General features: G+C 37.0%; 2 protein-coding genes, 2 long non-coding RNA genes and 1 other non-coding gene across 6 annotated transcripts; 4 read left to right on the forward strand and 1 right to left on the reverse strand.

The window, feature by feature from the left end:
* Nucleotides 1-8,193: 8,193 nt before the first annotated feature.
* LOC109003171 (DNA polymerase epsilon subunit C) lies at nt 8,194-9,860 on the forward strand. The gene is made up of 2 exons (XM_018981198.2): nt 8,194-8,946; nt 9,776-9,860. Exon 1 carries the CDS (start codon nt 8,325-8,327, stop codon nt 8,751-8,753), a length of 429 nt encoding a protein of 142 aa, XP_018836743.1. The 5' UTR covers nt 8,194-8,324; the 3' UTR covers nt 8,754-8,946; nt 9,776-9,860.
* On the reverse strand, nt 9,651-14,795 carry LOC109003168 (65-kDa microtubule-associated protein 8-like). Of its 2 annotated transcripts, none has more exons than XM_018981194.2 (11): nt 14,181-14,795; nt 13,880-14,083; nt 13,326-13,583; nt 13,017-13,229; nt 12,499-12,654; nt 12,256-12,415; nt 12,009-12,160; nt 11,829-11,916; nt 11,394-11,467; nt 10,400-10,474; nt 9,651-10,132 (listed from the first exon to the last, which is right to left on the reverse strand). In XM_018981194.2, exons 1-11 carry the CDS (start codon nt 14,274-14,276, stop codon nt 10,079-10,081), a joined length of 1,530 nt encoding a protein of 509 aa, XP_018836739.1. In that variant the 5' UTR covers nt 14,277-14,795; the 3' UTR covers nt 9,651-10,078. The 2 variants fall into 2 exon arrangements, with proteins under 2 accessions (XP_018836739.1, XP_018836738.1); XM_018981193.2 differs by having other exon boundaries at nt 9,848-10,191; nt 14,181-14,793.
* On the forward strand, nt 10,133-11,419 carry LOC118344273. Its single transcript, XR_004798014.1, has 3 exons — nt 10,133-10,208; nt 11,007-11,181; nt 11,328-11,419. It is a non-coding gene; the product is annotated as an uncharacterized LOC118344273 (long non-coding RNA).
* LOC118344274 lies at nt 13,532-14,187 on the forward strand. The gene is made up of 3 exons (XR_004798015.1): nt 13,532-13,613; nt 13,888-13,999; nt 14,079-14,187. It is a non-coding gene; the product is annotated as an uncharacterized LOC118344274 (long non-coding RNA).
* Nucleotides 14,796-17,273: 2,478 nt separating the features above from the next.
* Nucleotides 17,274-17,376, forward strand: LOC118344365. The gene has a single exon (XR_004798139.1). It is a non-coding gene; the product is annotated as a U6 spliceosomal RNA (small nuclear RNA).
* The last annotated feature ends 2,746 nt before the right edge of the window (nt 17,377-20,122 follow it).

Consider the following 20,122-nt stretch of genomic DNA (forward strand, 5'->3'; position numbering starts at 1 on the left):
CAACTTGCTAGAACTAAGCGGTTGAACAACTCTCCCGCTACACCTTATCGCCAAGACTACACAGTAGAGGAACCCTCTCGTTACCCCACTCGTCAAAGTTAAGCGGTCGATCAACTCTCCCACTACACTCCACTCGCCAAGGTTACGCGATTGAGAACTCTCCCGTTACATCTTCTTGCCAAAGGTTACACGGACAAGGAACCCTCTCGTTACACCACTCACCAGAGTAAAGCGGTCGAGCAACTCTCCTGCCATACTCCACTCGCCAAGGTTACACGGTCGAGAACTCTCCCGCTACACCTTCTAGCCAAGGCTACAAGGTTGATGAACCCTCCTGTTACGCCACTCACCAGAGTTAAGCAGTCAAGCAATTCTCCTACTAAGGTTAAGTGGTCGATCAACTCTCCCGTCGTACTCTATTCGCCAAGGTTATGCGGTCTAGCAGCTCTCCCGCTACACCTTCTTGCCAATAATAAGAGGTCGAGCAACTCTCTCACTGTAATCCACTTGCCCAGATTACACAGTCGAGCAAATTACCACACAACTAGCCAAATCACGCAACTGAATTTTCGATAAGTTAAGTCCATCTTCACTTTCTTTTTTTCCTTATTTAACTTGACTCAAAATGTAACAAGTTACGTTTACACTCCATAAATATGCAATTACTAAAACAAAAGAATAAAGAAAAGGAATAAAGTCTTTAATTGCAAACATTCATATTACTCGACAAAACCAAGAAGTGCCAAAATATACAATTACTAAAGGGTAGTTATCCGAAATTTAAACATAATTAAGAAATGCTAAAAATAAGACATCAATGAATATAAGGAGGGGGAAAGACATCTGGCATCACATCTCACCCGATAGAGTCAAAGTAATGAAAGGCAGTAGGACTAGCTTTTATCTCCCTCCACTTTACGTTGCGGAGGTTTGTCTAAGGATGTTCAAGTAAAAGCTCCCGCAGTTGCTTACTATTGAGTTTGAAACCAAGGCTAAAACCACGGTCCCGAAATTGCACAGGCAGAGTTAATATGAGGAATAAGGTAATCAATCTGCTCCTGCAAACGGTCAAACTCTTGATTCAGCCCAGATACTTTGTTTTCAGAAGCAACCAGATGTTGGTAGTGCTTTTTAAAAACACTCTTCGCAGCGGCCAAATCCTGCTCTCCCTTAACCTTTTCGCCCTAAACTATGCTAGAGGCATTTGATAAGGAGGAATGTATATTAGCTTCTGACAGACACCCTGGGGAAATATCGAAGCAGAACCCCAAGCGTTACCCCAAACCAAACGAATTGCGTGTGGCAGGAACTCACGGGGTAACCAGAGGATGGGGGCTTCAACCTAACTTGCAAGGCCCAACACTTTACAATTTAAAAAGCCCATCACATGGCATACGATGAAACTTCGCAGGGTAATTGGAGGGGCATGAATTAAGTTAACTGAGAGGGCTCAAGGATACCTAATATAAAAGTTCCATCATACCGTGTGTAATGAGACTTCACGTGGTAACTGGAAATGCTTTAATACCACTCTGGGCCTTAGGCCACAGAGGCACAACAAATCACTTAAGGCCTAAACACTCCCTGACCCAATAGGATTATGGACAGTCTAAGGGGAACGCCTGCCCATTTATCCTGAGACCATTAGGATATTCACTCATTCGAAATAAGTGGATAGCTTGAAGAAGCCAGGATTCAAATTTCAAATAGAAGGCAATGTATGCAGTTTATCTAGGTGATCTCAAGGAGATAAGCTCTCTATTTAAAGGATCCATGTATGCTAATAAAGGTCTGGAATATTTTTGGCTCTAAGATTATACATATCGTTACTGACTTAGGCATCGGAGGGCCCCCTTCTGCCCCCCAAGCCCTCTCACTCTTTGGTTGCAGGAGGTCGAGAATGTGTAGTTGTGAAACACGTCCTTAACAATTATCATTTTATATTTGTTGATATTGTATAAAATTATTAAAAATTATTTATTTATTGTCTTTCACTTGTTCATTTAGTGTTGGACGATGTGGTAGGGCCCTACCACCCTGCCCCTCCCGTCCAGCCCCCACCTAAGATATATGGGACCCTCTATCTATAGATGATCCGCCCACCCGCATTTGAGTATCAGGAGACGAAGCCTGGGTTGGGCCAAAGCCCACCTAGTCCAAATGATATATATAAACAATTTTTTAATAAAACAAGGTCATTTTATTATAGAATTTTGGTTTAAAATGTTTCTTCCCACGTCTCTCTCTCTCTTTCCTCTCTTAGGTCATTTTATTATAATCTTTGTTTTGAAATTTGAAAAAATTTAATTATTTATTATATTTTATGTGGGAGTTTGAAAAAATTATAATAATTATGAGACGAGATGAGATAATTTGATTTTGTGTGACCAAAACCAGCCCTTAGGCTTCGTTTGGATCCCAAATTGAATTGAGTATCCTCAACTTTTAAACTCATTCAACCATCCAAACACTCCACCTTAACTGCATCAAGACATGAATTCGGTGAATTCATTTCTTATAGATGGACATGACTGAAGGTTGAAAAAGCCGACGCTTACGATTGCTTTTTACTTTTTGTTGCCGTCAACTCTCTCTTTCTCCTAACAAAAGCTGATTTTTCCTTCTTTTTTGTTTTTCTTTTTGCTATCATCTCTCTCTTGGTTTGTGTGGGGGACAATTTTTTTTTTCTTTTTTATAGAATCTCCGTGAACGGCGCGTGGGGAACAAAAATGTCAGGTCAACAGTGGTGGGTCCCAATTATTTTACAACTTTTCATAAATATATCTAAACTCATCTTAACATCATAACACACATAAACTCATTTTAAGTGGACCCCACAAAACTCACTCAATCTTCTCAACTCACTACTATTCATAAAAAACTGAACTCAGCTGAACTCAGCTTAACATCCAAACGCAGCCTTAGTCTCTATGTTAGTTTGCTTAAACTTCACGTCGCTATAACCTAGGGGTGGCAAATTGTGTTAACGGGTCATGTGTGTTGTGTCAAGGTATGTATATTATACTTAATGAGTCAACACGAACACGACCCGTTAAGGATTTTGTGTCAAAATCTCAAACCCTAACACGACACGATAAACTAACGGGTTGACACGACACATCCCGTTAGTGAATACAAAATAAATTGACACGATACGACCCGTTCCAACCCGTTTATGTTAATGGGTTGAACAAACACGGTATGACACGGCATGATACGACCCGTTTCAACCCGTTTACGTTAATGAGTTGAATAGACACGATACAACCCATTTGACCTGATTGATTTTAAATAAATATTTAAATATAAATAATATCTATAAAAATAAAAAATAAAAATTAACTACAAGTCTAAAATTACAATCCAAACAATCAAAATACCACATTTAAATTCCCAACAGTACCAAATATGATAAACACACAAATATGATCCACACACATTATACTAATATTCATTATTAAAATTACATCTCAAATATAATAAACAAAACACACATTGTAAATATATTAATGTTACAATTCCAAATATGATAAAAACACATATCTAAACAAATTTAGAACTTGAAGAAGGAAATAAAGCATCCTCCTTGCCCTTGTTGTTCTCCAACTCCATTACATATTCGGTTAACTCGTCTAATTTAACTTTTTCTTGTGTTTCTATTAAAAAAAAGTATCAGTAAAGTTTTATATCAAATAATATTATTGTATGGAAAAATTACAGTCATTTATTCAATAAAATAAAATTAATATTAGCTTGCTTCTCACCATATAACTAATATCTTATACATACTAATGCTTCAACAATATCTGTTTTTAGTGCACTTATAAACTGATTAATGATACACCCACCAACACTAAAAGAAGATTCACTAAAACTTTCTGAGTCAAATGGGTCCAAATCAATTTTCATCTACTGTCTCACTCATCTGACAACAAATAACAAGAACAAATGTAAATTCTGGTATATGCAGCTATGTCTTAAGGTTTGATTTTTTGCATAGAGAGATGGATGATCAAAGATTATGTGTCGCCCTCGACCCTCACATGTTATTTTTGTGGAATTCATGATATCGAGATGATGATCACACGGATCATGCACCCCAACGATCAGTGCTCAGAGTGTGTACATTATGCAATAAGTGTACAAAATAATATACGCAGCGAAGATATAAAAGGTCTTTCTTTATTAAGTACCAAAATTGTTCAAAAACAGTAAAGTAACTTTACAAGAATTAAACAATCATCCGAGAAATAAATTAAAGACAGGAAATAACATAAGGGAAACAAATCCCATAACGTTGAACAGTAACTCAACAACTCAAACCTCCGGCGGAGCTGATCCCTCAGGCTCATACTCGGGCTCTGCGTTAGACTCTATGATACCATAGGATGAAACCGTAGGGTAAAACACCACAATGAGATTATGACATCTCAGCAAGTAATTAACCAAAAATAACATCCAAAAGATATATAAAAATAACACGCGTCTCCATACGGACATAATCCACATAAAACAACACCATATGTTCTTTTTTCCAAAAATACAATTTTTAACAATTCACGCCAAAAATTTCATTTTTGGTCTAATCATAACCATTAATTAAAAAAAGCATGCACCACGGTCTCCCATATGGACCGTCCACACGACCTGGCTCTCATCGTCACATCACGGATAACGTCTGTGCATGAGACTTCGTAACAAGCGATGCCTAGTTCCGCGCCCAGCGTATACATGGCCAAGCATCATCTAACCTCGCCAGCCAAAAGCTCACGGAATCAGTACGAGAGCGTTACTGTCGCGTCCGTTCCCATCGTCGCCCTGCAACAACTCAGGGGACGTCACGTCAGTCTATTACGCTCCCGAGTGACCAGAGGAGCTCCACCGAGATAATATCCCATCTCGACTTGGGGTCGTGATACACACGCACCCACATAATCAGTCACCATTACAAACAGACCATGTGACATCACGATACATTTTTAATAAAAACCATAAATATACATTTCAACAATTAACTGGAATATACAATTAAATAATTCATTTACATAAATTAGTCATTCATTTACGATTTCACAATTTCACAAATACAAGTAAAATCTCGTCCTCTAAACCGACCTATGGCCCAATTCCAACAACTCCAATTAAAAAATCTCAATTCTTCAATGGCCCGAGGCCCAATTCCAACAGACCAACCAATCAACAGTTTACAAATGATAAATACAACAATAATATTAAACGAGAAAATTACATACAAGAAAAGGGAATAAATCTGGAAGATCAAGTGGAAGGGAGTGTTGTCAAAAGTGGCGGCACAGCGGCGGCAACAATGCCCTTTTTGGTGAGTTTCTCTCAAGGGCAATACAGTCAAGATGTAAATTGGTGAAAGAAAGGGGTCTGCTAAGGTGGGTCGTGGCGGTGCACATGGCGGCTCACGGTGGTGCTTACGGCAAAACAATTCTAACACTCGGGTTTTCAGCCAAAACTCTCCGCACAAAACTACACACTAAGAAGCGAGGTGAGAAACTTAAACACAAGAGGAAGTGAAGAATTCAAGGAAAATTTAAGTGAGGAATCCCTGGCCTATTTATAGGCCAAATGTGGCAGTAAAAGGTGCCCGTGTGTCACACGGGTAGAAGAAGAGAAAAACGGCATCAAGCCGTGGAGTTGATGCGTGGCAATGAGGGTCGCGATGGCTTGACAATAGATGCGGGAAGGCGTTGCCGAAGGACACGGAGGCAATCGATGAAGCTCGAGGTGGACGATGGTAGCCGTGTGGAAGGATGGCTTGACAGCGAGCAAAATTTGGAGCCCCACCAAAACGACACGGAGAAGAAAGAAGGAAGGAGGAGGTGGTGGTTTGCGGAAGAAAAGCTTGACTAAGGTAAGCTTGGTGTCGGCAACTGCTGCGTGGAGGAAGGAGCTCGAAGGAAGAAGAAGAGAGGAGAAGTGTTGTGCGGCGTAGGAGGAGAACATGATGGAACCCTAAGGGTTCCTCAAAACGGCGCCGTATTGATAAATGAGGGGCTGGGTTTTTAAACCGCACGGGCTGGGCTGGGTCTTCAATCGCACGGGCTAGGTTCTCACACGGGTTGGGCCTCTCCTCACACACAACACAAATAAAAACACATACACACATAGCCCACTAAAAATAAAACACATCAAAAATAACATAAATAACATATATAATTAAATATTAAGGAGATAAAAACTCAAAATAAAAACATGCCAAAATAAATTATAATAACAATAAAATAACACAATTAATTAAAATAACAAAATAACACATCAATTAAAAATAATATGGATTTAAAACACAAGCAAAAATTAGAGATCTCACAGATTATATATAGATAAATTATACTTACAGTCGTGAGTGTGCAAGCGCCGTGCAGTCGCTTTGAAAAAAGTGAATAAATATGGGACCCACATGAAAATAAATTAATTTTTTATGAGTGGACCTCACTTTTTTTCAAAACGACTGCATGACGTTTGCGCATTCCACTATTGTATGTAACATTACTCTTATATATATATGCAAGCATGTAAAAGTCAAGGCCTAAAAGATCACAAGGAATCCTTCACAAAATCAAGACCTAAAAGATTATATATATGTATGCATGCATGCTCAACCACTACCAGACCTAGATCAGAGAGTTCATCACAATTTCTCCAAAAAGTTCAGACTAGTTTTGGTGTTCACATTGACAAAAGTTTACTACAAGTTTATTATTGACCTCAACCAATTGTCTATGTGTGTGTGTGTGTGAATAATTGGGCACAAAAATTGATCTGTTACTCTCAATCTTCCAAACTGGGCACAAAAGAGCCAAATATTTTAAATCCTTTGCGATATCTATTTCCAAGCTGATACGAATATGCAGATAAATCTAACTTAATTTTCTCAACAAAAAAACTAAGCTCCAATTCTCAGCCAAGGTAAGCAAGAACAAAATTACAAACTTTTATCACATCAATAAGAAATGCTAATTCTTTATAGATCTAACATTGCAAATATGAGCTTGTACCCACTGAAGCCAATGAAAAGGAAAATGAAAAATAATGAGTCAGGTATTCTCTCCCGTGGAGCATCGTTTTCCCATCTTTTTTTCTCAACAACCAAACAATAGGTAAAGGTAGAGTCAGAAATCTCGACTAGATTGACTTATAGTGGATTGTGGTCTCTGGAAGAAGAAGAGAGGGGGAGACCGATGGCATAGAGGTTGGTACGCTGCCGATTTGTGCTTATGTGAGGAGGATGCTGATGGTTTGAAAGACTCATGAGCCATGGGAGACTGGGCGTGGGGCCATCAAGCCGTGGGCCTTGCGTCGTGGACTTGAGAGTCCGTGACTCTGCGTGGCTACTGGCGGCGTGAGTTACTAGGTTGAAGAGGTCAAAAGGGGCGGCGATGCGAAGAGAACTGGAGGGGGGGCAACGTGGGTTAGCAATCAGGACTTAGGAAATGAAGTGTTGAGTTTTAGGATTTGAAAAAAAAAATTGGGGGGGGGGGGGGGGGGTTAGAAGTGTTAGAGTTAGGGTTTTTTGAGTTTTAGGTCTAAGGATATAAATGTAAATTTTATTTTCGTAACGGCTCCGTTAAGCAATCATATTTTAATGGGTTAATCCGTTTTGACCCGAACTCGTTAAGATTAAACTCTAACCTATTTTTATCATGTTGTATTTGTATTGGGTTAATGGGTCATGCTACATATTGCCACCCCTACTATAGTCCCAACCAATTGTCGTTGTAGTCTCTCTCTTTCTCTCTTCCCCTCTCTCACTGTCACCCTAGCTGGTATATACATTTACTAGGTTAGTTTTGGATCTTTGGTTGTTGTTTTCACAGCATTGGTTTTGGTTTTTTATATGGGTCGATAGTGGCTAATGGTGGGCAAACGGCTGAGGCCCTAAATTGACCCCGTCCTCACCCATCGGGGACAGGAAAGAGACACTCTCATTCGAATGTGCGGGTAGAAGCACTAAAATTTATTACAAGATAGGGTGATAAAAAAATAAAAAAATAAGAAAAAGAAAAAAAAAAGGATCAAAATTCTAAGTACAATTTCCTTTACGCGGGAAAAGCATCAAATTTTGGCGGGAAACCTGAATATGACTGAAGCACCCTCGCATACGTTTGAGAAACGTACTTAACAGTTAATAATTGGGGTAATGCAAGGGTAATGTTGACCGACAATGCTTAAAAATTGGAGGAGAGAGAGCCATTAAATTAGATTTCCCGCCAATTCGAGATCCTTAGATAAAAATCTTCCCCAATCAATAACCGAACTTGCATCTGGCATCTCAATCGACGTTTGCGTTCCATCGAATGGAGGAAGAAGAAAACACCGAGACGATCCGACCAGAATTCCCCACCGGCCGGGTCAAGAAGATAATGAAGCTAGACAAGGACATCAACAAGGTGAACTCGGAAGCCCTCTTCCTCGTCTCTTGCTCCGCCGAGCTCTTCATCCGATTCCTTGCTGAGAAATCCGCAGAGGTCGCAAAAGGGAAGAAACGAAGGATAATGAAGCTTGAACACATCAGAATCGCTGTCCAGAGTCACCGGCCGACGAACGATTTTCTCCTAGACTCGCTTCCTTTGCCTGCTCAGCCCTCGGATCATCCAATAACTGACCAGAGCCATTCTCGTCCTGCCGCTGAGAAACCGGTTCCAGCTGGCACTCGGCGGATTGATGACTTCTTCAACAAGTCAGCAAACAAAAGCCCGAGTCAGATCGACAACGAAGAGTCGTAGATTATTTTTCTATGGTAGCACTGGAAAAGTTTGGGGCCTACTTATTAATTGTACCAAAAGCCACTCCGATTTGGTATTCTTGATTATCTGGCTCTAATAGAATGATTTCAATTGTGGCGGGGACAGTCTTTGGCCAAATGCGTAGGCGAATTTGATGATTATGTTAACGGAGGTGTTACGCTTGACCAGCAAAGTATGTTATTTAATGTTCAACCTTTCATTTATTAGCTTCATTCTCCAAGGAATTGGCAGAAATGTTCATGTCTTATGTTCTGAACTGCCATTTGTAATGGACTGAGATCCATCTACCATGTGGTTGCTGAAATGAGCATGTGATATTATTAATCTATTTGTTGTGTCCCGAAAATTTACAGAACTTATCGAAAGAAATGATCTGTAACGGGCTTAACTATTGATTCAAAAGTAATATTCTGCCGTGCTTCCAACTGAATGTCCGAAAGTCATTACATTAAACGGTTTGGTTATTTGACTCAATTGAGATAAATTTATTTCAATTTAATTTTAAATTAAGTTTAACATTCAAATATTATCTCTTATATTATTAAACTCATTTTAATTTAAAATTTATTTACACGAGAGATCAATCAACTTTTTAAATTCAACATTTATTTACCCACGGAACCTACAATATTTTTTAATTTTTTATAAATACATCTAAATTTATTTTAATATTTAAATATATTTTAAATAAATCTCACAAAATTTATTCTATTATTTTAACTCATTATTATTCATAAAAAATTAAGTTTAATTCCATTTATGAAATAAAATCGTCTCTAATGCTAATTGTTGCCGGTCTAGTAAATAATCAAATAGGTGGATATGCCTCTAAAACTGCAAACATGTACATATGTGTCAGTAAGAAAATGTGGGTTTAAAAGTTATTTTATTTGCCCTTGGAATCACAAATCTGATGAGGTCAGGGCGGCTTAACGCATAGAAACACATAAATATGTAGCCTTTTCTATCTGTAATAAAAGCCTGAATATATCCATCTACAGGATTTATTATATTATTTTCCAGACTAAATTTGCACGGATCTTATCTGCGTCCTCATGCATGAAGATCAATGAGTCCGAATCAAATTTTAAGGAGATATTGGGCCTGAAAATGTTGACAATGACACTACTGAAGCTGTTTCATCTCTGAGACGAGAAGGCTGGCTCGGTCGATCAAACATGCCTTCAACTTGTGCTATTTTTCCTTCCTTCATCAAGGACATGCCCTGTGTTGCTGGATAAATGCTATTTGATCCCAAGCGTTGAATTCCCTGAGAAAGCCTTCTGTTTAAAGGGATACCATTGCTAAATCCTCCATTCAAGCTCCTGTTTGAAAGCCGCCGGTTGCTGGTACCTGGCCTGGACACAAACAAATTTTCTTGCTCAACTACTACTTGGCTTTGTACCTTCTTCTTTTCCTGTGTGAAAAAGAAGGGTAAGGATGTTCTGGTTACTGTGAAATGTTGATGACGTGCATGTCTTTAGTATGTTTAACAGGAGAAATTCACTTGAGAAGGGAGATCAATTAACAGATGCTTGTAAGAGTAGGAGAAATTGACTAGCAAAAAGAACCAAAAAAAAAAAAAAAATGAACTTGCTATTGCATTGTCATCATATTCCTCATACCCTTTGTCTTTGCTTCTCCTGCTCCTTTTCCTGCATTAACATGTTATACTCTTCCAAAATTGCCAGGAGAGGTACCTAGACAGCAGAAGAAGTAATTTTCAATCTACTAGTTTACATGGTTTACCAAATAAGTCTGTCGAGATGCATGATACCAACTGGAGACATAGAATTGTAACCTTTTAGTAGTTTCAAAATGTCAGGAATTAAAAGAACCTAGGAGTTGGAGTACCACTTATTTGACGAGTTTTCCTCAAAACTAGATTTCAGGTTTTTGATATTTAAATTTATCATATGCTTATTATAAGAATTCATTTAGTCTACAATACTAAACTAAACCTGTTCATACTAAACAGTTTGCATTTTGAAATTGTTGGGTGAATAGAGAAATTTATGACAAGCTGGTACATTTGCAGTCTCAAGATTGAAGCTTTTCCTTCGAGGCCTATATATTTTTATTGGTAACTTCAACTTTTGCCAAACACTCTTCAAGGTTGAATGTGATCAACATCAGGGATAATACGTATCAAAGAAAAAAAGTTGGTTTATTGTTTTTTCTTTTAGATAAATCAACATAAACTTTGATTATGTGTTTTTTGTTTGCCTCTAGGCACGATAACCGGACAATGACTTACCGGATTGACTTCTAGATATTAAAGCTAACATGGGACTGCTAATTTCGTATAGACTTTGAATGGAAAAAATTGAGCATGTGAGCCCCTGTTGTTTGAGCATGTTGTACTGGGATAGAGACTAATGGCCCAATGGGGCCTTTGACTGGAATGGTAATGTCTATCTCTATTTTGTTTGTAAACATTACTGTTTCTGAACTTCTAGTTGTCAATTCTTTCTTACTATCTCTTAACATCAAGTTTCACAAAAGTTGAAAATGATGTTTCTTATTCATGTTATTAGCCGGTACTTCATGCAGATTATTGTCATGCAATCATCGGAAATCATATTTAGCCAAACATAGCACAAGCAAGAGAATACCTACCTCGTCATACAAGAAAACTTTCTTTCTTTCTTCTTCCCAGCTTTTAGTCTTTGCTATTAGTAAATATACCAAAGCTGCAGTTGAACCACCGCCGAAGGCACATACTGTCAGATATATTATCAGAGCTGCCATGACTTGAGTGCCATGTAGTAGTCTATAATCTTTTGGATTCAAGGTAAAGTGTCACGTGCTGTCCAAAACCAGTAGGTTTCTATTTTTAATTCATTGATATGTTCTATTGTACAATCTACTTGGTTAGTAATTGTGTAGGAAAAATGTTTTAGCATCTGCATAGTCTGTTTATGCACCTTGAGAAGTTTTCTATTTTTATATGTTTTACATGGTTAGCTCATTGCACTCGGGCCTTCAAAAAACTCCCATTTCCCATTATAGATATGCAAAAATGTGGCATAAAGAAACTCTTCTTAATATAACCTGGGATTTTGTTGGCTGTTATTCTGGCACGTTCTGCGCGTCTCAGGTTCTTGTGAGCACCTCTGCTGACTGAGTATCGATTCTCATCCTGAAAGCATTGTTAGATAAAGAACATGTAATTGAAATGGTAAAGGGCTGGATGCAACTTATCTTATATAACAATGTAAAGAGAAAAATAACCCTGTTATATTCTTCCAACCAGAGCTCCTCATCACGTGCCAATATCCACTTTTCCACCTTTTCCATTATAGCCTTCCTGCTAGAAGCTTCTTCTTTTGCTCGTGATATCTGTTCATCCATGCTCATGAGGAGATTGGCGTGGTCAATCTCCCCTTTTGTACATTTAGGTCAGTGCTTGAGATTCTTCAATTTTAAACAAGGACAACACAACACATCTAGACAACAAATACATATTATTCAATCGCACCAGAATTTAAGAGGTTTATTATGTTATCCATCTCTGACTGTGAAGGAATCTCCATGTGTGATTTATTGCATATCTCCTCCAGCTCATTATGTTTCTTGAGGAATAGCTCTTTCATCTTGCTTGCTTTTAAATGGTCCAGTCTCTTGACTTCAGCTTCAGCCTTGGAACAATTTAATTCACTAAATTATTATGCCTTATTGTTTCCAATACTTTTTTTGAGTGTCATAAACATTATATACATACCTGCTGAATTATGATTAGAGTAAGGCTTCCAGGATCTGATACGTCTTTGGATGAGACTGATAATAAATCATTAACATGAGAAAATAATTGACGGTCACTGAAGGGTGCGTCCATTAGATTCCACAAATTTGTCAATGCTCTACCAAGTTGGCATAGCTGCAAAGATAGATGAGGCATATGCTAACTTTATCTATCCGTATATTTCCACTTAAAAGCAAAACATACATGAAAAAGGAAACTAGAAAATCAAATGGCTGAAGCAGGAGGTGCTTTTACCTTTCATAGGTCTATTCATCATCGTGCTCAAGTTACATGTCATTGTGTACATACATTACGAGTATTGAATTTATTTGATTTGACCTTGCATGAGGTCTGTTCTTCATTTTGTTCAAGTTACATTTCATTGTGTACATATATTATTAGATTTGGTCAGCAAATAACTAGTTTTGCTGCAGGGCAGGTGCCAGCTCCTGCAAATAATTTATCAAATGAATAGGTCACAGCAGCACAAGTCTTACCTTCTCAAGCCTCTTTTGCTTTTCTTCCTCCAAAGACTCTACTGTGTTATTGAGTTTTGCCAAAATACTCTCGCTTATATTTTTTGACATTCCAGACAATTCATTCAGACTTGGATGAACCTTGGTGATGATCATTGAGGAATCCGTCCCCAGTATTGCAGATAGGTTGTGGATTTTGTCTATGTACTTTTCCACTCTTTGGAGCCTTTCATTCTTCAAGGCAAATAAAAGTAACAAGAATAAGAACTAACTAATTTGAAGAATGTGATTATTGTACTCAAAAGAATTTCTCAACTATTCTTATGGTACCTTTTCATTGTGGAGTCTTTGTAGCTCAACCTGATACTCCTCCAGTTTCTTTAATGAAAGATCATTTTCGTTCACCTTGACAATTGATGATAAATCATGGTACTCTGATTGGCCTGCTATTTCTGCAGAAGTTTTCTGAATCTGTCCTTGCACTGCTCGGAATTGGTTCACCCTCTCTTCTTTCCTCAACCGCATCTCTCTCAAAGCTGGGGTGATTGAGTCTAGCTGCTCTTTCAGTGTTCCTGTCATTTTTTCTGGCTGTTCAGACGAGACTTAGTATCAGTCCAGGTGAGTATAATTCGATTGAGAGTTCTCTATATCAAGAGTAGATTCTTAGCTCAGGAATATACACATCATAATTCAGAATTTCATTGTTCCATGGCTGACTTCCAGCCATGAATATGCTTTCACGTCCACTGTGACTAATTTCTGATTTAAATGAAACTTTTTAATTAGACGCTTTCTATGTATATTTCTATTCCATATTTTATGCATGCTCCTATTTGAGGTTGTTACTCTAGTTTAGAACCGGACGGGGTTGATAAGTAGGGTACCCTTCCAGGAAGAGATCGTTCACCAAGGGACAAAAGAAGATGGGTGAATTCAGCCTCAGCTTCTGCCAACTCCTGATGCAGGCGAGCTCTAGATATATTTGCACGATCAACTCTTCTCCTGTAAACTTCTAGACACTCCTGTTCTAAATCTAGTAGAACCTTCTCTCTTTCAAACTGATCTTCTCCGACTTCATCCCAGATTATCTGTTTCAATATTGTGGTAAAAGAAGACAGAATGAGAATGAGAATCATAATCATTACTTTTGTATACAAATACAAGAGAATACAAGAAAGCTCGTGCCTTCAATTCCTGAAGTAAATATCCACATGAAGTTTCTAACACTGCAGAGCTTCTCATTCTACCCGGCGCCTGGAATGAACCTCTCTGACTGTCCATTTGATTTGTGAGGAGCTCACAGATACTCAAGCTGCTGTCGTGTGAAGTTCATTAGGATCGAGGGAAAAGTGGAGAAAGTAAGTATGGTGGGGGTGGGAGCTTTGGATGTGGGTTATTGCTTAAAAGACAAGGTGACAATGATAGGTAATGTTGAAGCTTTCAATTTAAGGATCAATCAGTTTCTTTTGGTTCTTCAGGTTGTCTTTCCCTCTCCTAATATTAGAATTTTGAATTATATAATTTGGGAAAAAAAATGTCTCTCTCCTTTAACATATATGGTCTCTTAGTTTGGACATAAATAGTATTTCAGAACAGAACTTGGCTCTCAAGCAATCTTATGCCTGAAATGTAGACAGCTCAAGTCATGCTTTCTGGAACCAATATCGATTGCAGCCTCAGCAATGGGTCACTTTGCAAGTGGGCGAATCTGGACCGTGTGATGTTAATGTGCCCAGTAATGATCAAGATTTTTTTCACTTAAATATGTTTTGATTGGATTGGATTTGCTGATTGAGGATCAGTGATTGGGATTAGAAATATATTTTAAGTTACTCAAAATATAAGCCCACAAAAATTGAAAGGTGACATGCTTCTTTCTTTATAGGTAGAAAAAAAGTGTTACTGCTTTATTAATTTTAGTTTTGAGATAAGCTTCATTAATTTTACTGTTACCATTTTCCAGCTAAATATTCCTGGTTGGATACGGAACATATATGTAAGTTATTTGATCGATAGGTGACATACGTCTTTCTTTATAGGTAGAAAAAACCAACTTTTTAGATCAGTTTCGATACTCTCTCGTTTTCAACAAATCACTACACCTTCTTCACCTTCTTGCCCCAACAACTATGTTCCAAAAAGTAAGAGGTTGATCTTGTGATTGAAGACACGATTTGGATGTAATTACCTTCCAAACACACCATTAGGAAGAGAGAGAGAGAGAGAGAGAGAGAGAGAATATGATACCAAGAGTGTTAAGGACATATTAGTGGGTATAAATAAAGAGAGCTGAAACTGACTTTTGTACTTTAAAAAGAACTTTTGTCAATAATAAATAGAAGGGAGATCTAGAAATAGTGACAACGGTTTCTACAGTATTCGGACGAGGTTTGTACTCTACCAAACGAGTCTTGAATTAATGGGATAGAACGAACGTCCCAACCGTTGTCCACTATCTCTTTGATATAAATATTTTTATATTTCTTTCTGCGTATTTTATTTAAAAAAATAAATAAAGTTTATTATTATAAATAAATAAATTTTCATATGAATGAATCTCAAATTTATTTATTTTTTTTAAAAAGTAAGAAATTTACACAATTTAAGTCTACAAATATAATTTCTCATTTCTTTATATCTGTAAAATAAATAACTATATCTAATTACAGAAATTGAAAAACAAACTGATATTTTATCCTTGGATCTTGGGAGAAGTTACTGAAAAATATCAAATACTTCATTTCTCTGTAATAATTTTTAAATTATTATAATTTTTTTCAAAATTTCAAACAAAACATAAATAATAATTTAATTTTTTCAACTCTCAAAAAAAAAAAAAATTATAAAATTTATTTGAAATCATTAAAACATATCAAATGAAGTTACCTAATCATTATAGCTTCCTCAAACTTCCAAACAAAACGTGAAAAAAATTTAATTTTTTTAAATCTTAAAATAAAAATTATATTAAAAAAATTATATTCTATAAATATTTTAATTTTATAATATTTTTATTCAATTTTTTCTTTCTCATTTTTCAAAATCTTATAAAATATCTTTAACTCAAACTATTTTATTAGTGTTCACAAACTACCTTATTATTATTTACAGATTTTTCATCTTATCTCATATGTATAACCAAATTATATCTTAAATTTTAGGTTCAGTTTGGATTCAAGAATTATTTCATCTCACTTCATCTTATTTATCATTATAATTTTTTTAAATTCTTACATAAAATATATTAAACAATTCAATTTTTTCAAATACCAAAATAATAATAATATTAAAAAATAATATTATAATAATATTTTATTCAACTTTCATTTAAAAACTATTTCATCTCATCCCACAATCAAAACCCTACCTTAATGTCCTCACGTCAATATAAGGAGCACTTCACTTGATAATATATTATAGGAAAATAATAGGGATCCTGCTGGAATATCCTGCTCTAATTTTTTTAACTTTTTTATATAGTGATTAAAAAAATATTATTTAATAATATTGTGAATTTTTTTTTAAATATTTAAAAGTATTAAAAAATTATGTCAAAAATAAATAAATAAATAAAACCAATTGGAGCAGGATGCTCAACGGGGATCCTCCATCGGGATCCTAGCATTACCCTATATTTTATAATTCTCTTTTATGAATGGTGCGGAATAGTCCTATTACAGAAGGGTAATTAATGTCACTACTTAAAAAAAAAAAAAAAAAAAAATTACCCATCATCCTAAAAATAATCTTTTTGATTGGTTGAAAATATTTATTATATCTTATTAGTGAATTAATTATTTAATATTATATTATGAGATCTTGAGATGAGCTGATAAAATGGATGATAAATAAGATTTTTAATCAGAAAAATATCGTATAGTTAAAATCACTCACTTATATATTAGTTTTTAATAGTATAACATGTGATTGGATGGAAACATAAAATATATATCGATTTGAGAAAAAATTGGAGAAAAAAAAAAAAACTAAAGAAAAATCCTAATTCCCGGGAGCACTTCCCTTCAATCCGTCCCTCAAATCTCGTAAAGAAAAGTCAGCTCGAGTCCACAATCAGGATGCGTAGGCGTGCTGTCTTATTGGTGAAGACTGAAGACGAAAAGCAAAAATAGTCCTTTCTAGTTGGAAGCCAATGAGGCTCATATCGTCTAGTCTCCCTATCTTGAAATGTTATATGTAGTGGGTTTCCAAGTACTCCCACATCGACTAGTTACAGAGTGAATTACATGTCTATAACGCAAAGCACGGCAGGAGATGAGTGTCCCTTCGGGGACATCCGATAAAATTGGAACGATACAGAGAAGATTAGCATGGCCCCTGCGCAAGGATGACACGCACAAATCGAGAAATGGTCCAAATTTTTTTTGGTAAATTTTGCTCTGCGATTTGGTGACTATGCCTCTCTTTGATCAAGCTCTCTTTAATGGCTTCCGCTGCGTTTGTACTGGTGCTCAATGGTTAAAGCTGAGATCTTTCATGTCTTATTTGCGATTCCGAGCGAGTCATTGTGAAACTAGGGTTTCTTTTCTGCTTCTGTAAATAATAATTTTAATTCTGGTACATATTGAAGCTTAGAGCAGTTATGAGTGTTGATGTTGTTTTTTGGTAAATTTTGCTCTGCGATTTCGTGGCTATGCCTCTCTTTGATCAAGCTCTCTTTAATGGCTTCCGCTGCGTTTGTACTTTGTACTGGTGCTCAATGGGTAAAGCTGAGATCTTTCATGTCTTATTTGAGATTCCGAGCGAGTCATTGTGAAACTAGGGTTTCTTTTCTGCTTCTGTAAATAATAATTTTAATTCTGGTACATATTGAAGCTTAGAGCAGTTACGAGTGTTGATGTTGTTTTTTGGTAAATTTTGCTCTGCGATTTCGTGGCTATGCCTCTCTTTGATCAAGCTCTCTTTAATGGCTTCCGCTGCGTTTGTACTGGTGCTCAATGGGTAAAGCTGAGATCTTTCATGTCTTATTTGAGATTCCGAGCAAGTCATTGTGAAACTAGGGTTTTTTTTCTGCTTCTGTAAATAATAATTTTAATTCTGGTACATATTGAAGGTTAGAGCAGTTACGAGTGTTGATGTTGTTATTTTGAATATCGAAGCTTGAGATGTTTCTCCACAGTTAAAGCTTAGGAGGTTTTTGTGTCACGAGGTGTTATTATGGAACATTAGGACTGCTGGTTGTTCTTGCAGGGGGAGGAGAACATAGAAATGATTTTTGTAGGTGTGGAAATCTTCTTTGCTGCCTTGGAGATTCGAGGGAGGTTCCAGATTTTTTATTTTCCAGTATTAAATTACTCTTTCTGACTATAGCTTCTTATCATCATTAGGAATTTAGGAGTGTTCGTTCATAATGAAGGAATACGCACACGCACAGGTCCGCTGAACACGTGATCACTTTTTCTGCTCTCATAGAAGCTCGCCAAACTAACTGATAGGAGTTGGACTTGAGTCTGTCTTGAATGTCATAGAGTGATTATAGGCAGAACCATTGCCGTGGCTTGTCATTATCAAATACTGAATGATCATCCCTGCGTTGGCCCAACTCGTGAAATTTCCAAAACACGAGTCATTAGCATCCCCTGAGTTGGCCCAACTGTGGTTAGGATTCCAGAGGGACCGCCTGAGATGATCTCGACAGCTGCCCTGCCTTCAGGGACCAAGTAGTGCTTGGAGTCTACGTATTTCACTGTCCTTATGACAGACCATTTCTGGAGTGAAGATTGCATTTCATTTGGTTCTTCATTTAGTAAAATCCGCTCAATGGAGCTATTAGACTAGTGTAATTGACATATTCATTGATTTATTTGTTTCTCTGTTTATCTAAACACTTTATGATTGGGTTCTCGTTTGATGTTCTTTTCCTCCAGCAAGTCTTGGTGCCACTTATAGTACAAGTAGTTGTGGTATGACCGTATGAGTGCTTCATCTGTGCAAAGACCAAAGATTTTAGGCTTAAACTGACTCTATAAGCAAGCAGTTTTTGTAGGTACAGGTGCTTGTTCTGACTAATGCTTAAAAAATTGCTTTAGTCAATTGATTTTGTGGATGGGGTGTCTTATCAGAAAAAAAGGTGGATGGGGAGCATTGTTAAAAAAAAATATTGCAACAACTAGTGAATAGATAGCTAGAATTTCGGGTTTGGTTTATTAGTTAGAACTTGGAACTTGGAAGTGGTTCTAATGATTTATTTATTTATTTTAATATTATTCTTACAATATGGATTATTAGCTGATTTTGTTTAAGCGTGGCTCTCTCATATTTCCTTTTCATATTGTCCTTGGGAACAGTTTTCACTCCCAGGAACAAGGATGAATGAGAGAACATAGCCCATGTAGTTCCGGTCGGATTTGAAAGTCTGGTAGATTTTGCCACCCTGACCCAACATGGTCAATTCCCGGCGATGAGGTCTTGGGACCTGAAGTTACATACCAAACTGTGCCACTAAATGACCAACCGGGGATGCTGTTGTATTTTTTTCTAGAGCAAATATGGAGCGATAGTGTTTGCAGCCATATTTTTTTCTGTGAAGAAAACTTTGCCATTAGTGGTAAGCTTTTCTCAGCTCTGATGGAATTTGCTTGTGGAGTTTGGAGAAATGCTAACTTGCAGATGACATTGCTCTGCAACGACATGAAAAGCACCGCAAGAGCCATGGAATGAAACAATGAGAGAGGGGAGTGGTCTGTTTGACTTTTGCGAAGGAGCGAAATACCTTGATTTGAAAAACTTCAATGCAGTTGGAATTGTTATAATTTAGAACCCAATGGCACAGTTTTGATCGCAATCCTTGCTTTGCCTACGTTTCTGTACATGTGAACTGGAAGTGATAAAATATAACAAGTCTATGGTGTTTTCTAGGCCCCCATGACGGAGACTCATCAAGAGAGAAGAAAGAGATAAAGAAGGAGGGGTAAAAGGTTGAGGGAAGATAGAGTGTCAGGAAAAAAAGTGAGGATATGACATAAAAGAGAGGTATGAGACATGAAGGAACAAGAGACAGAAGATAAAGAGAAGGGAATCAGACGACTTCAGGGACTTTTGACTTCTTCAACCTCACGACAGGAGCTCCAGCAACGATATATCCACCAAGAGATAGACCTCTGAAGTCC

This window comes from Juglans regia, chromosome 13, assembly GCF_001411555.2.
Source record: "Juglans regia cultivar Chandler chromosome 13, Walnut 2.0, whole genome shotgun sequence".
Classification (NCBI taxonomy): domain Eukaryota; kingdom Viridiplantae; phylum Streptophyta; class Magnoliopsida; order Fagales; family Juglandaceae; genus Juglans; species Juglans regia.

Excerpts from the sequence above, each read along its gene's own strand:
- LOC109003171 (XM_018981198.2), top strand. The coding sequence starts at position 8,325 with ATGGAGGAAGAAGAAAACACCGAGACGATCCGACCAGAATTCCCCACC.
- LOC109003168 (XM_018981193.2), bottom strand. The coding sequence starts at position 14,276 with ATGGACAGTCAGAGAGGTTCATTCCAGGCGCCGGGTAGAATGAGAAGC. Across the intron at positions 14,084-14,180 it reads ATTTACTTCAGGAATTGAAG|ATAATCTGGGATGAAGTCGG; the intron begins GCACGAGCTTTC and ends ATATTGAAACAG. Across the intron at positions 13,584-13,879 it reads AACGATCTCTTCCTGGAAGG|CCAGAAAAAATGACAGGAAC; the intron begins GTACCCTACTTA and ends TCGTCTGAACAG.